At 40.4% G+C, this 14948-nt stretch overlaps 1 protein-coding gene across 13 annotated transcripts in view; it reads right to left on the bottom strand.

Annotated features, from left to right (window-relative positions):
• The window catches only part of UBN2 (ubinuclein 2), a 102593-nt gene that overhangs the window by 34301 nt on the left and 53344 nt on the right, over positions 1-14948 (bottom strand). For 6 of the 13 annotated variants that reach the window (XM_054496770.2, XM_054496773.2, XM_054496771.2 and 3 more), the window contains 4 exons: positions 14205-14255; positions 11687-13237; positions 2629-2860; positions 2113-2205 (listed from right to left, as the gene is read on the bottom strand). In XM_054496770.2, the coding sequence (XP_054352745.1) occupies positions 2113-2205; positions 2629-2860; positions 11687-13237; positions 14205-14255 (1927 nt within the window). The remainder of the gene's footprint in view (positions 1-2112; positions 2206-2628; positions 2861-11686; positions 13238-14204; positions 14256-14948) is intronic. The other 7 variants (XM_054496775.2, XM_054496780.2, XM_054496772.2 and 4 more) reach the window with 5 other exon arrangements.

Here is a 14948-nt window from a genome sequence, read left to right as displayed (position 1 = left end):
ATTAATTAACATTAATTGAGCTCTTACTATGCACCAGGTGCCAAGCTAGAAGCTTTAAATCAATTATTTTTTATTAAATTCTCATATGAAGTCATTAAAAAACATTTGTTGTCTCCAGTTTACAAGCAAGAGAAAGTGATGGTCAAACAAGTTAAGCCTACTCAAACTGGCAGTTCTGGAATTCAAAAATCCAAGTCTGATCCTCAAGTTCAGTGACTTATACTTTAAAATGTTTCTTAAAGGAAAAATTGTAAACTTTTTTTTTTTTTTTGGAGACACACTCTCACTCTGTCACCCAGACTGGAGCGCGGTGGCACAATCAGAGCTCACTGCAGCGTCAACCTCCCAGGTGTAGGTGATCCTCCCACCTCAGCCTCCTGGGTAGCTGGGACTACAGGTGCACACCACCATGTCCAGAAAATTTTTTGTATTTTTTGTAGAGATAGCATTTCACCATGTTGACCAGGTTGGTCTCGAACTCCTGGACTCAAGCCATCCGCCTGCCTTGGCCTCCCAAAATGCTGGGATTACAGGCATGAGCTACCATGCCTGGTTGAAAAATTTTAAACTTTTTAACTTTAGTTATTTGGAAAATACTGACAGTCATATTTCCTTTCTCCCCCTGGAATAGCAGTGCTGCATAGATAAATTTGATAGTTCGTGTAAGAGCCAACACTGGGGTCTTTTTGAGCCACAAGAATCCTGCTTGTCTAATTCCTTGCAGGTGGCCACAGTCATGCCAATCTGCCCATAAGTACACTACCCTCAGCTGGATTCATTATACCAAGCAGCTGTCTACACCCGGGGGGGACGTGCTTTAGTCACAGGGCAATTCTCTTTAGATATTTAAACTAGTCAGAGTTCAGGAAGATAGGGATTGCTGATGTTTGTGCCACGACTCTGTGTTACCCATTTTATACAACTGTGGTTTTATGCCCACTCTCAAGGGTAAGACTGAGACAGCTCACCAGTTAGTTCTTTTGGAGGATTAATGGCAATCTGTTGCCTCAAGATTGCCCCTCAGTTCCCATCTCTGCACTGTGGTTAATGGTAAACTGGTTCAAACATCATTTTTAATGCAGTGGCCAAAAAAAAAAAAGTGAGGCCTAGACAACTTCCAAAGTTAAGAGGGCAGCTGAGCAGTTATTTCTCCTCAAAACATCCTGAAAATAGGCTTCAGAATAATATCAGTGTCTATGGAGGTAGACTGCTGGGGAAAACGAGAAGCTGGAGCCCAGTGTATTATGCACACTGCCTAATCTGACTGCCTAATGTCAGATTTCAGAGCTATCTGGCTGCCTACAAGGACATAATGCATACAGCTTGGATCATATTAATTTTTCTTTTTTGAGACGGAGTCTTACTCTGTTGCACAGGTTGGAGTGCAGTGGCGTGATCTCGGCTCACCGCAACCTCCACCTCCCGGGTTCAAGCAAATCTTCTGCCCCAGCCTCCCAAGTAGCTGGGACTACAGGCACGCGCCACCAAGCCTGGCTAACTTTTGTATTTTTAGTAGAGATGGGGTTTCACCATATTGGCCAGGCTGGTCTCGAACTCCCAACCTCAGGTGACCTGCCCACCCTGGCCTCCCAAAGTGCTGGGATTACAGGGGTGAGCCACTGTGCCTGGCAGGATCATATTAATTTCATCCCCGCTAAAATGCCAAGACATTTAATGGTTAAGAATACAGGCCATGGAGTCAGACTTCCTGGGTTTGTATCTCAGATCAAGCATTTGTTATCTGGGCAAGTTGTGTATTATCTTGGGCAAGTTGCTTAGCTCTCTGATTCAGTTTCATGATTGGTAAAATGGAGATCGTCATCTATCATTCAGGGGCTTACTGTAAGGATTAAGTTAGCTAATCCATGTAAGCTGTCACAAGACTATGTGGCATTTAGTAAGCTTTCAATAAATGTAAACTACTATCATTACTGTACATAACTTTTAACTATCTTATGAATCCTCTGATTAGTCATCATTTCCACATAATAAACACCTTCAAAAAGGCTCTTTCCTTTGTCATTCCATTCACATTGTTTTCAGAAAAGTATAATCCATATCTATAAGCCTATACAAATAAGAAAGAGATGAAGAAGGAGGTGGCGTTCTCACCGTGAAATGCTTGCTGTAAGTGTGCAGGCAGAGGTGAGTGGGAAAGCGTTGCTGCATGCTGAGCTCCTCCTGGCTGTAAACCCTTTAGTAAATCTGAGAGGAAAACAGACTTGTCAGTCATCTTTAAATTCAGATTTGAGCCCTTTTAGTCCAAAAATGAAAACTGATTTATGTAACGCAGGCATAGCACCTGACTTCAAAGGCCTTCTAAAACTAGAGCATGTTTTTAAAAATTTACTTATGTTAATGTATGTGTATGCATATAACCCAACACAATTGCCTTCCTCTTAAAAATTTCATTAAGATGGAAATGTGGTATAGATAGCTTAAAAACTGTATATAAAACCCGTGTCCAATAATTTGACTTACTATATATAAACTGCATTTCTTAAAAAAACAAAACAAAACTATAATCTTCATTAACTCCAACTGGACTACTCTTAATTAGAATAAATTTGTGAGGTTTCCTGTTCTGTGAAGCTAGACAGCCCAACCAAATAGAAGAGCCCCACTTACTCTGAGTTAGGCTATGGTGGAAAGCGGCTGAGGTAGATCCCGAGGTGGTTGTCACTCCAGCTGTGTCCGTTCCAAAGCCAAATATCTCCAAGGGAAAATGGAAGGGCATGGTCACTGGAACAAGGCCACCCAGCATCCCAAAAGGAGTCACATTTTGATTTGTTACAGACAAAGGTGATGTCATGAGAGTCAGAGGTGAGGCATTAGCCAATAATGATGCTCCTGCTGTGGACTGTGCAGAAACCAGGGGTCAAAATACATAAGAAATAAAGTAACCCAAATTGATTTATTTTCTATAATATCCTCACAGATGCAAGACTGTGCCTTACATCTGCTCTGACAGAAACGTTGTGAGACAGGCTCTTCACTACCACGGTAGGTTCCTTAGACGCTGTTATTTTAGTGGCACTTACATGAACACCGACGCATTCTCTCAATCTACTAATTCCCAACCTTCCACTCGCACTCCTCCACTTTCGCCTCCTAGCCCAAACACCTGAACCATGAGTAAATAATTCTGTGCAATTTCAGCTCGGTCTCTGAAAATGCTCACTTTACTATTTGTCTCATCATCTTTCCTGCAGCAGCTGCTCTAGACTGCTGCTTTCAGGGCCCTACTTGGTATTCTTTACTGTCATCCCATCAGCTTAGAGAGACGAGGCCGAGGTGTTCTTCCTCGCCATGAGCCTCACCTGCCCTTCTCCAAAGCTAACCACCTGACTTACACCATGAATTCTCACCGTGTAGAACTTTCTTGTATAAATATCTAGTACTGCACCTTTTCCATGTTTCCTCTGCCTTCTCAGATACAGAAACTTATTATTTTTTAATAACCACACTGTTATTCTAGCTCTTCCCCAACTCCTAGCAACTATCTAATTTGTCTTCCTTTTATCATCAAACAGAATGACAGACTTCAGTTTCCTTAGTTCTAGTCTCTAACTCCTGAAAGCGGGTTTTCACCTTATTACTTTTCTGAAATTACACTCCTTGAGGTAAAAGATATATTGGACAGTGTTTTCACACTCCCCTACCTGGGCTTTGATGCCGTGTTTACGAATAAAAACACTGAAATCAGAAATATGCTAACATATTTGGACTGCAGGGAGGACTTTAAAAAAATAAAATAAATAAGAAATATGCCAACATGGATGGGCTTTCACAGAGAACTTACTTAAATATATTCCCCCTGCCCAAACTCCGCCCCCTTTTTTTTTTTGAGACAGGGTCTCCTGTTGCCCATGCTGGAGTGCAGTGGTGCAATCACAGCTAACTGCCATCTCAACCTCCTGGAGGCTCAAGTGATCCTCTCACCTCAGCCTCCTGAGTAGCTAAGACTACAGGCACATGCCACCATACCCGGCTAACATTTTTTGTATTTATTATAGAGATAGGGTTTCACCATGTTGCCCAGGCTGGGCTCGAACTCCTGGGCTCACACCATCTCCTCACTGCGTTGGCCTCCCAAAGTGCTAGAATTATAGTGTGAGCCAGAATGCCTCGCAAATATATTCCTATAGCTAGTTTAATTCTTTGAACAATTTTCTACACAGCAATTAAATCATTTTTTTCCATTTTGACTTTTTTATTAAAAAAAAATTATTATTATTATTTTTTTTAGAGACGGGGTTTCACTCTGTTACCCAGGCTAGAGAGCAGTGGAACAACTGTAGCTCATGGCAGACTCAAACTCCTGGGCTCAAGTGATCCTCCCACCTCAGCCTCCCAAGTAGCTGGGACTACAGACAGGCGTGTGCCACTAGACCCAGCTAACTTTTCAAAATGTTTTTGTAGAGACAGGGTCTATGTTGCTCAGGCTAGCCTCAAACTCCTGGGCTCCAGCGATCCTCACACCTAGGCCTTCCAAAGCACTGAGATTACAGCCCTAAGCCACCATGCCTGGCCAACATTTTTCTTTTCTATGTGCACTTACTTATCAACAGAGAGTTGATACAATCAAATTTTCTCATTATCATATATTATCTATTACAGTTTCTGTCATTCTGAGATTTTTTTTGTAGCCTTATTTTACCAAATCCAAATTTTCCTGGTCAAAATTTAACAGTTCTAAATTTGTATTTTTTTTGTTTTCCTTTTTTTTTTTTTTTTTTGAGACGGAGTCTCACTCTGTTGTCCAGGCTGCAGTGTAGTGCTGCGATCTTGGCTCACTGCAACCTCCACCTCCTGGGTTCAAGCAATTCTCCTGCCTCAGCCTCCTGAGTAGCTGGGACTACAGGCATGTGCCACCACGCCCAGCTAATTTTTGCATTTTTAGTAGAGACGGGGTTTCACCATGTTGGCCAGGATGGTCTCAAACTCCAGTGCTCAAGTGATCCGCCTGCCTTGGCCTCCCAAAGTGCTGGGATTACATGCGTGAGCCACCGTGCCCATCTAAATCTAAATTTGATCAGGAAAATGGAATTTGTTCACTATTTTAAAAATAACTGATAAATGTTAGCTCTTTCCAGTTTTATTATGTGTATCAATAAGCATTATTAATTAAGGACTGAGTATTTTAAAAATCTTTGTCCTTTTGCTTCTGGTGGGGTATTTCTTAAGTTAATGTATAAGAAAAATGCAGACAATCTTTCCACATACCATACACATGCCACATAACATTACGTATATATATATACACTTAAGAGGCTACGCCACTGCTGAACAAACATGAAGAATATCCGCAAGCGGCCTTCTTTCTGGTTCTTTAACTGCCTCCCTCCCCTGTTCTCCTTTATTTGTTAATAAAAATAACAAATTTTACAACTGAAATTTATATCCGTAGTTATGGCCTCTCATCTCAATTTCCATCCTGCATATCTGAGAGTTAAGTGAATAATTCCACTTGAATATCTAGCACCAACTTGACATATCCAAAGCTGAAATCATCTTCTCCAATGGGTTCCCCCATCTTCTGTCAACTGCTTTCATCAGGGAATTCCATTCTTTTCAGTGCCTTAGGCTTGAAACCTTAGTTTTCAGGCATTATAAAATGATAACATTATAGTCAACAAACCCATGCTTTCCTTGTTACCAAAATTTCCTCTTACACTTAAGTACAAATCTTCACCACTCCATGTTTGAACCTGACAGTTTTTCTTATTTGCCTGTCTTTTCCTGTACTGTGCCAACCACAATATATAAAATGGGTGCATTTAGGAAAAAATTACCAAGTTAGAAATAATAGTATCTTAATGCAACTGGGATAGAAAAGATCCTACATCAACTTAAAAATTAACCAGAGTTGGCCAGGTACGGTGGCTCATGCCTGTAATCCCAGCACTTTGGGAGGCCAAGGTGGGCGAATCATGAGATCAGGAATTCGAAACCAGCCTGACCAACATGGTGGTCTCTACTAACCCTGTCTCTACTAAAAATACAAAATTACAATGATTAATTCATTAATACAATACAAAAATTAGCCAGGTGTGGTGGCGCGTGCCTGTAATCCCAGCTACTCGGGAGGCTGAGGCAGGAGAACCGCTTGAACCTGGGAGGCAGAGGTTGCAGTGAGCCGAGATTGTGCCACTGCACTCTAGCCTGGGCGACAGAGCAAGACTCTGTCTCGGGGAAAAAAAAAAAATTAACCAGAGTTGCTTCTAATCATAATTCTACTGCAGTCTTGGGATGATAAAGAGTCTCCAAGGCTGTGTGCCCCAGCTGGAGTTCCCTAGTGAGGAACATTAAATACTGTTAATAAAAGGAATCTTTTAAAGCTTTTCTGGAGGAGTGTAATTGAAGCATTAAAATAGATGCAAAATGAGGGCCAGGTGCTACAGCTCACTCCTATTATCCCAGCACTTTGGGAGGCTGAGTCGGCTGAATCACCTGAGGCCAGGGGTTCAAGACCAGCCTGGCCAACACGGTGAAACACCGTCTCTACTAAAAATACAAAAATTAGCCAGGCATGGTGGCGCTCGCCTGTAATCCCAGGTACTCTGAGGCTGAGGCACGATAGCTGCTTGAACCCTAGAGGCGGAAGCTGCAGTGAGCCAAGACTGCGCCACTGCACTCCAGCCTGGGCAACAGAGTGAGACCCTGTCTCAAAAAAAAAAAAAAAAAAAAAAGCAAAATGTAAATTAGGGAGGGCAATTTCCAAAATTAAATAAGTATAGCAAAAAAGTGATACTGTGCCATAACTGTCTAACATTTTACACTTTCAAGTAACTTCTATATCCACTTTAATTTGTTTATAAATATAAATGGAAGCATCAGATAATCTAAATGTGACATGGGTATTTGCAAATCTCTCTATCCTAAAAGATGGAGACCTTTCAGCAGTGGGGTACTCCAATGTTGACATCATCGGGGATCATGCACAGGAAGTCAGCATGAAGCAGGTAAATAGTTCCGGATTATGCCCCATAATCAAAAATAGTTTCCGTGACCTCTACATTTTATTCCCAGGGGAAAAAACATTGAAGGGAAACCTTGCTCCTCCTGCAGTGGGCATTAATTTTTTCTTTTTTTTTTTTTTTTTGAGATGGCGTCTCCCTCTGTTGCCAGGCTGGATTGCAGTGGTGTGATCTCGGCTCACTGCAACTTTCAACTCCAGGATTCAAGTGATTCTCCTGCCTCAGCCTCCCAGGTAGCTGAGATTACAGGCACGTGCCACCACATCCAGCTAATTTTTGTATTTATAGTAGAGACGGGGTTTCACCATGTTGGCCAGGATGACCTCAATCTCCTGACCTCGTGATCCGCTCACCTCGGCATCCCAAAGTCCTGGGTTTACAGGCATGAGCCACTGCGACCGGCCGCAATTAAATTTTTTTAAACCACATACTCTACTTTGGTGAGTGCACTGGTACCCTGTTCCCAACACCCAGAGTAACCTTTTGAAATGCAAATCAGACCATACCAGTCCCCTGTTTAAGAACCTCCAATAGCTTCCCACTGCACAGAGAATAAAATCCAAAGTCCTTACTATGGTCCACAAGGTCCTCCACGCCATGGTTCTGGTCTCTCTCTGATCTCATCACCTACCGCTCTCTCCCCATGGTCCAGCCATGCAGGCCTTCGCTTCAGGCTCTTTTCCATCTCAGTGTCTTCATACAACTGCCCCCTCTGGCCTGAACTATTTTCCCCCTCTTTTCTCCACATGGCTGGCTTCTGCTCATTCAATTCTCAGATCAAACATTACCTCCTCAAACCTTCTTAACCTTCTTTACGTTAGCAGCAATCACTTTATTATCCTACAATTTTATTTTTTCACAGCATTTACCACATTTTGAAAAAACTTGTATTTTTCCTTGTCTTCCTACCTAGACTATATGTGTGAGTATGCTGTTCATCCCTATATCCCCAGCACCTAGAAGAGTGCCTGGCACATAGTAAACACTCAATAAACATTTGCTTAATGAATGAATGATGTTTGGAATTATAAAGTGGCAAAGACAGGATTCACAGAAAATCAGTAAGGTGAAGGGTAAGAAAGAGGAGGAAACCCCTGTGTGGAAAGTTATTAAATAGAAAGCAAGCAGAGCTAACAACCTGAACCCAGAAGGAGTTTAACTTTTGCCAGTCATTTTCACTCTGCAAATGAGTAGACACCCACAGATGCCTTTCAGACAGAAGGTGAATGCTTTACAGGCATAGATAGGAACTCTGTTTTCAGTGTTGGAGAGCTATAGACAGGTTCTAGAGGCTACAAGATAGCTGGTAAGACTTCATTGAGACGCTATGTTAAAACAAAAAGAACTTTACTTTCGCCAAAGGGTAGAAATGACCTTATTCAATTATTAACCTTTTATTCAGTCAAACCAGTATGACAGAAAAAAAAAAAAAAAAAGATCAAATATGAAGGCAGGAACACTTCAGTCTCCAAATCATAAAGCCATTTGGGAGAGGAAGAAAACCAGGAGGGAGTAGTTAGTCTTCAGAAACGCATACTTTGCCAAGTAGCCTCCATGCTGACAAACCAATTATTTGTTAGACAGTATAGGGGTTCTTTTGCAATAAATAATGAAATACAGGAAGATCTTTGGGAACAAAATAGAACTGACAGACTGTAGAGATGACAAAGGATGAAGAAAGATTTAATCTTAAGTTCAAAGAAAATGAAGCAAATGAAAATAAAAATGAATTAATTCCAGAAATAACTCCCCAATTTTTTATAAAACTGATAAAATCAAGAGTTTTCCATTTATTATTCTTATTTAAAAAACAAAAGAAAATGCTGAGAGAGTTAAAAGTAGTTAACCCTAGGAGGAGGATATGGGGCAGGGAACTACCATTTATGCTATCTTTTCACTTATTCCTTTGATCAAATTAAGAATTAATTTTAAGAAGAGTAAACTATTTAATAAACAGTAATGCAGACTAACTCCAATCTTCCATATACCTTTTTTTTCATAAGGGAAGGCCTTTATTCATCCATCTCCATATACATTTTAACATATAATCCCTAATATCAATTTGTTTTTATTATTTTATTTCTGATGAAAGTAAATGTACATACATAAAACATCAGTTAATCCTAGATTTCAATTAATGAATTACCAGTTAGCTGAATTTGTTCTACATTAGAATTCTGGCATCCAGTCATTCCTATGCCTACATTAGTAGCAAAGAATGATGATTTGAATATACAATGTATATTGAATATCAACCCTTAGACTATATTGAACAGCAGGAAACCTTGACATACAGCAAGGGGAAACTCTTCTCATTACATGTTCCTGTTCCACATAAATAGGAGGCAGTACAAAGAGCACTTCCTTAGACAACACAATTCGATAAATAAATAAACGTTATGTTTTCAAAGAATATTTAAGAACCTAAGAACTTGCATATCATAAAATGGTACTTTTTTTTTGCCGGTTATAAAACGAAATATTATATAAAACACATTTTGTTGAAAAAAGTCTTAAAAAGTACCTACAAAGCATAAACAGTATTGGATTAATAGGTGATTTTTATTTTCTTTTTTCTAAATTTGCCTTCAATGAACACATACTACTTTCAGGGGAAAAAAGTTAACGAAACTAAATCATTAACATAAAGGACAAATCTGAGAAAGTGTCAGAATACAAAGAAGTGACACAGAGATGAAAACAATAACAGAAGATGATATGGAAGACAGAGAGATGAAATATAGGCCCAGCGCAGTGACTCATGCCTGTAATCCCAGCACTCTGGGAGGCGGAAGCAGCCAGATCACTTTAGGTTAGGAGTTTGAGACCAGCCGCGTCAACATGGTAAAACCCCATCTCTACTAAAAATATAAAAATTAGGCCAGGCGTGGTAGCTCATGCCTGTAATCCCAGCACGTTGGGAGGCTGAGGTGGGCAGATCACCTGGGGTCAGGAGTTCAAGACCAGCCTAGCCAACATGGCAATACACCGTCTCTACTAAAAATACAAAAATTAGCTGGGCATCGTGGCCCACGCCTGTAATCCCAGCTACTCAGGAGGCTGAGACAGGGAGAACTGCTTGAACCTGGGAGGTGGAGGTTGCAGTGAGCCGAGATCACGTCATTGCACTCCAGCCTGGCAACAGAGGAGACTCCAACTCAAAAAAAAAAATAATAATGATAATGAATAAATATACAAAAATTAGCCAGGCATGGTGGCGGGTGCCTGTAATTCCAGCTACTCAGGAGCCTGAGGCAGGAGAATCTCTTGAACTGGAGAAGCAGAGGTTGCAGTGAGCCAAGATTGCGCCACTGCCCTCCAGCGTGGACGACAGAGTGAGACTCTGTCTTAGGGAAAAATAAAAAAATATATATATATAATAAACAGTTCTCAAAAAACTTACGATAAATGGATCAGAAACAGTAATCAGACACATAATACAATAAAATATTCTTGATCTAAAATAAATAACCAGGTCTGAGATGGGAAAGCTATTACTATGTTCTAGGTATACAATTAATGAAAACTAGGCAGAGAAAACACATTAATGCTAATGGAACAAAAAGAGAATGAGAAAGAGTCTGAGAACGGCCTCAGACTTCTCCATAATCCTAAATACTAAGCAAGAGTCAGTGGAGAAGTATTTACAAAATTTGGAATGGAACAGTTAGTGCCCCCAGAAGGCTATGCCTACTCAAGTGTGACAGCACAGAAAAAAATTATCAGGTGTACATGAGCTAAGGTAAAATAGCATTTATGCCACCCTTTTTTTTTGAGATGAAGTTTCGCTCTGTCTGGAGTGCAATGGCATGATATTGGCTCACTGCAACCTCTGCTTCCTAGGTTCAAGCGATTCTCCTCACTCAGCCTCCCGAATAGATGGGACTACAGGCATGTGCCACCATGCCCAGCTACTTTTTTTGTATTTTCAGTAGAGACAGGGTTTTGCCATGTTGGCCAGGCTGGTCTTGAACTCCTGACCTCAAGTGATCCTCCTGCCTTGGCCTCCCAAAGTGCTGGGATTATAGGCACGAGCCACCATGCCCGGCTACCCTTCTTGAAAAGATTGCATGAATGAGGCACTCAGCTAATTGAGAGATAAGTTTAAACTAAAAATTCATGAATGGGAAAACTGTGGTATAAAAGGGCGACTGACACTAATTTGACATAGGAAATTATATATAACTACAAAATTAATGCAAAATAAAAATTTTGATAAGATAAATGATTTTAAAAATAACATGAATGTATAAATTTGATTTTAAAATAAGAAAATTGGCAGGAGAAAAAGGGAAGGGAAGAGCTAAGCAAATGTTTGTTAAATTCCTAAGTTACTACTTTGTTCTGAACTCTGATAAGAGAGAAAGTTTGAAATAAGCATTTTAGTTTTGTTTTTTCAAATAATTTTAAAGTTGATTTAGTGATGGTTGCTTGTAATGAAGACATCGTTGTGTCAGACAGCTGAATGCTGGTGCACCTTTGTTACTTTGTTTTTTAAAAAAAAAATCCATATCCCAACAAATACCTCATCTACAAGTGTGCCTGTCACTGTGATGTCAGCATCAGGAACATTCCATGGCCACAGGCTGTAATAAGCCAATTGAGAACAATCCACGTATCATAAAAAGCTTATTAAAGTTACCCACAAGAAAGACGACATTATACAATCTTACAGTTTATCACATGGATGTACAGAACATACATACCTGCACGCTGGCTGTTACCACTGAAGACCCTGAGGCAGTGGATGGTCTATGTGGAGTAGACAATGGTTTGGTAGCACCCTGTGTTCCACTTCCTGTTCCCCCAGATAGACTAGTCCTATTAGCTCCGCTTGAGTTAAGGTTGCTACCTCTGCTGGCAGGTACATTCATTGCAATTCCACTCAAGCTATTCTTCCCAACAGTTCCAGTGGATGATGAGTTTGTTAGCTTTGAGGGGGCCTGAAGATTTTTTGTAGGTGGAAGGCCTGAAGTGCGACTAGAGGGCAATAAATTCAAGGTGGGAGACTGTCTGCTGATGTTCATTCCACTGGGCTGTTTATGGACTGGGTTGTTAGTGCTGGAGTGGCTACTCTGGGCGACTAGTGCATTTGGACTGGAACTACTTGGGGATACAGTAGGCTTGGGAGTTGGGTTGGATTTAGAAATAAGTTTAGTTGATAGTGAAGGCTTAGCTGACAGAGAGGGCTTGGGTGAGGCAGAAGGCTTAGGCGAGTGCAGGGGTTTAGGAGATGTGGCAGGCTTGGGAGATGCGGCAAGTTTTGGGGAGGCAGCCATCGAGAAGGGAGATTTGAAACCCTGCGTGGAGATCTGTGACACCATAGCCTTGGCTAAATAGTTACTGGAGGTAGTGGTGCTAGGTACTGTCCTAGAAACCAGGGGGTGGGACCCTTGAGAACCATTTCCAGGTGAGGGGGTAGATAAGGGAAGGCGGTACATAAGTGGCTTATCTGAAGTCTTAATAAGCGAGGAGGAACAGGAGAGTTGGGGATTATTACTTAACTTCACGACGGGGTTGGTCTGGGATTTACTGATGGTGGCCTGTAATGGAGACACATAGTTCTGCTGGACAGCTGAATGCTGGTGCACCTTTGTTACTTGTGTTAACGAAGAAGCATCTTGGGCCTCGGATGTTCCCAGAGCATGAGAAGAGGCAGCAATTTGGGCTTGGGAAGAAGAGGAGACATGGGTCTGTGAAGAGGAAGAAGTGTGAATCTGGCTTGACCTCTGAAGTCCTTGTTGAAGTAGCCTGGCTGGCAAAGGTTCTAAAGAAACTTTAGGGTTCTGAATGGAAGAACCAGCAATAAGGCCTGAAGAGATGCCAGTATGAGCTAAATCCTGGGGTTTCTTTGGTACTGGCCCTGTGTGACCAGCAATAAGACTTGAAGAATGTGTAGTCTGAGTAGAATCTAGTTTTTTGGGAGTAGCTAGTGGCAGCTTACTCATGATACTTGCTAATTTTTCTTCTCTCAGTCCTGGACGAGGCTTTGTGGCTGGCATGCTTATCCTTGAGCCAACTGGAGGGCCCTTGTTCCCATTGTTGATAACCGCTAAAGCTTCAGAAACAAGATCCAGTGAAGGTGAATGGAAAGAAAGGTCTTCATCTAGTGAGTCGTCGAGGCAGATGGTTTCTTGGGCTGGTGCAGAGCTAGAGCTGGCTGCAGCAATGGCAGTTGTGCTGGAGCTCGTTGGAGGACCGCTAACCGAAGCCACCAGGGATGCTGGAGTTTTCTGGTCCTTTTTTGGACTACACTCCTAATGTAAAGCATCATATGGAAAAAAATAGAAATGGTGAATAAAAAATTACAAAGTTAATTTTAAATAACTAAAAGATTCTCATGACAACTAAAATTGTTTTTCTACTGGACATCTTTAGAGACTATCAAAACAAACATAATTTTTGAGATGACAGAGCTCCTGACTGAGCTGTCCTCACAAGACAAAGTATCTGATATATTGCACACAGCTGTCATACTTAACACCAAGTGGAAGGAACATTCATATACTAGTTACATTACTGATGAGCTTCCCTCATCTGCATCAGATCTTCAAATCCTGCTCCAAATCCATCTGTTCAGATTATTCTCTTTTTATTCCCCTACACTCAGAAGACATTCTGCCTTTATATTAAGACTCTCTCCTTCTCGTCTGGGACGGTTTGCTAGGAGGCTGACCTTCACTTTCTGCTTCCATGCATTTCTGCCTCTTTGTATGCCCTGTCCTGCAGCTACCCTACAGCCAGTACATAGAAAAACTGGTACGTCAAAGTGGCAGATGATTCAATCCAAGCATAAATAAATTATGCTATTTATTATGGTGAATCTGTAATTTATTTGTAAATTATTCATTTGTCATTTATTCAATAAATATCCACTAAGTGTCCGCTGTGAGCAGGGCTCTATGCTAAGAAAACAAGGGTATTAAGAATTACAACTCTGAATACCTAAGAGTTGTTAGAGTCTGTTTCTCAAATAATCAACCTTCTTAATATTTAAGAAAAAGAACTAGAGCACAGTTTATAATATTCAAACAGCAAAATAATTAAAAAGCAACTATTTATTTTTAAAGATAAAGTATTTGACTCATTTTATTTTTAAGATTGAGAAGCAAAAGCCTATTACATAAAAGTCATATCAAAGTCTCTTCAATTAGTTTCTTAAACAAACCCAAACAAACCTAGAGTGTTATATTACATACTGATTTATACAACCATAGCACTTACCTTAAGCATAGTGGGGAAAGAATGGAGAGGAAGGGTCTTTACCATCACCTCCTAAGGTATTACATAAGCAAGCTGTTAAGAATACTGTTACACTCTAACTTCCTTAGTATTTTTTCTAAGCTTTTACTCTAAAACCCCTGATTAAAAAACCTCACTACCTATTGGAAGTACAAGTGTAACTGCATTAAGGTCACAAATGTCTGCTAAGAAGAATGGGTAATGCAGATCAAACACGTTTGTTTTGATATGCCATCCACTTACATGATTAGTGAAAATTCCATTATAAAAAGTACAGAATAAAGGGTAGGAAATGTATCCAAATGTTGGAAGTATTACGAGTATAAAACTGCTGTTTTAAAATAACTTTTTGATTAATTTTTATTTATAAAAACATTAAATTCACTCTAATAGAATACTGTGCAGATTTATACGGGCAGAGAAAATTGTTCAGGATATATAACTGAGTCAAAAAAGCAGGTTATCCCATTTATATAAAAGACTAAATAAATAGATAGCTGATTGGATAGATGGATAGATGTATGGATGGATGGATGAATGGAAAGGAAGGAGGGAGGAACGGAGTTTCAGAAAAAGGGAAGGAAGATGTGTCCTAGAAAGCTAAGAGCTTTTATTCTCTGACTGAGGAGAAATTTATACTTTTACTTTTCTCCTTACTTTTCTGCGTTATCTGCATTTTCTTTTGTAGGCATTTCCTTATCTTAACTTTATAACTAGAAACAATAT

This window comes from Pongo pygmaeus, chromosome 6 (genome assembly GCF_028885625.2).
Source record: "Pongo pygmaeus isolate AG05252 chromosome 6, NHGRI_mPonPyg2-v2.0_pri, whole genome shotgun sequence".
In the NCBI taxonomy this organism is placed as follows: domain Eukaryota; kingdom Metazoa; phylum Chordata; class Mammalia; order Primates; family Hominidae; genus Pongo; species Pongo pygmaeus.
This window is presented reverse-complemented; position numbering and strand designations above follow the sequence as displayed.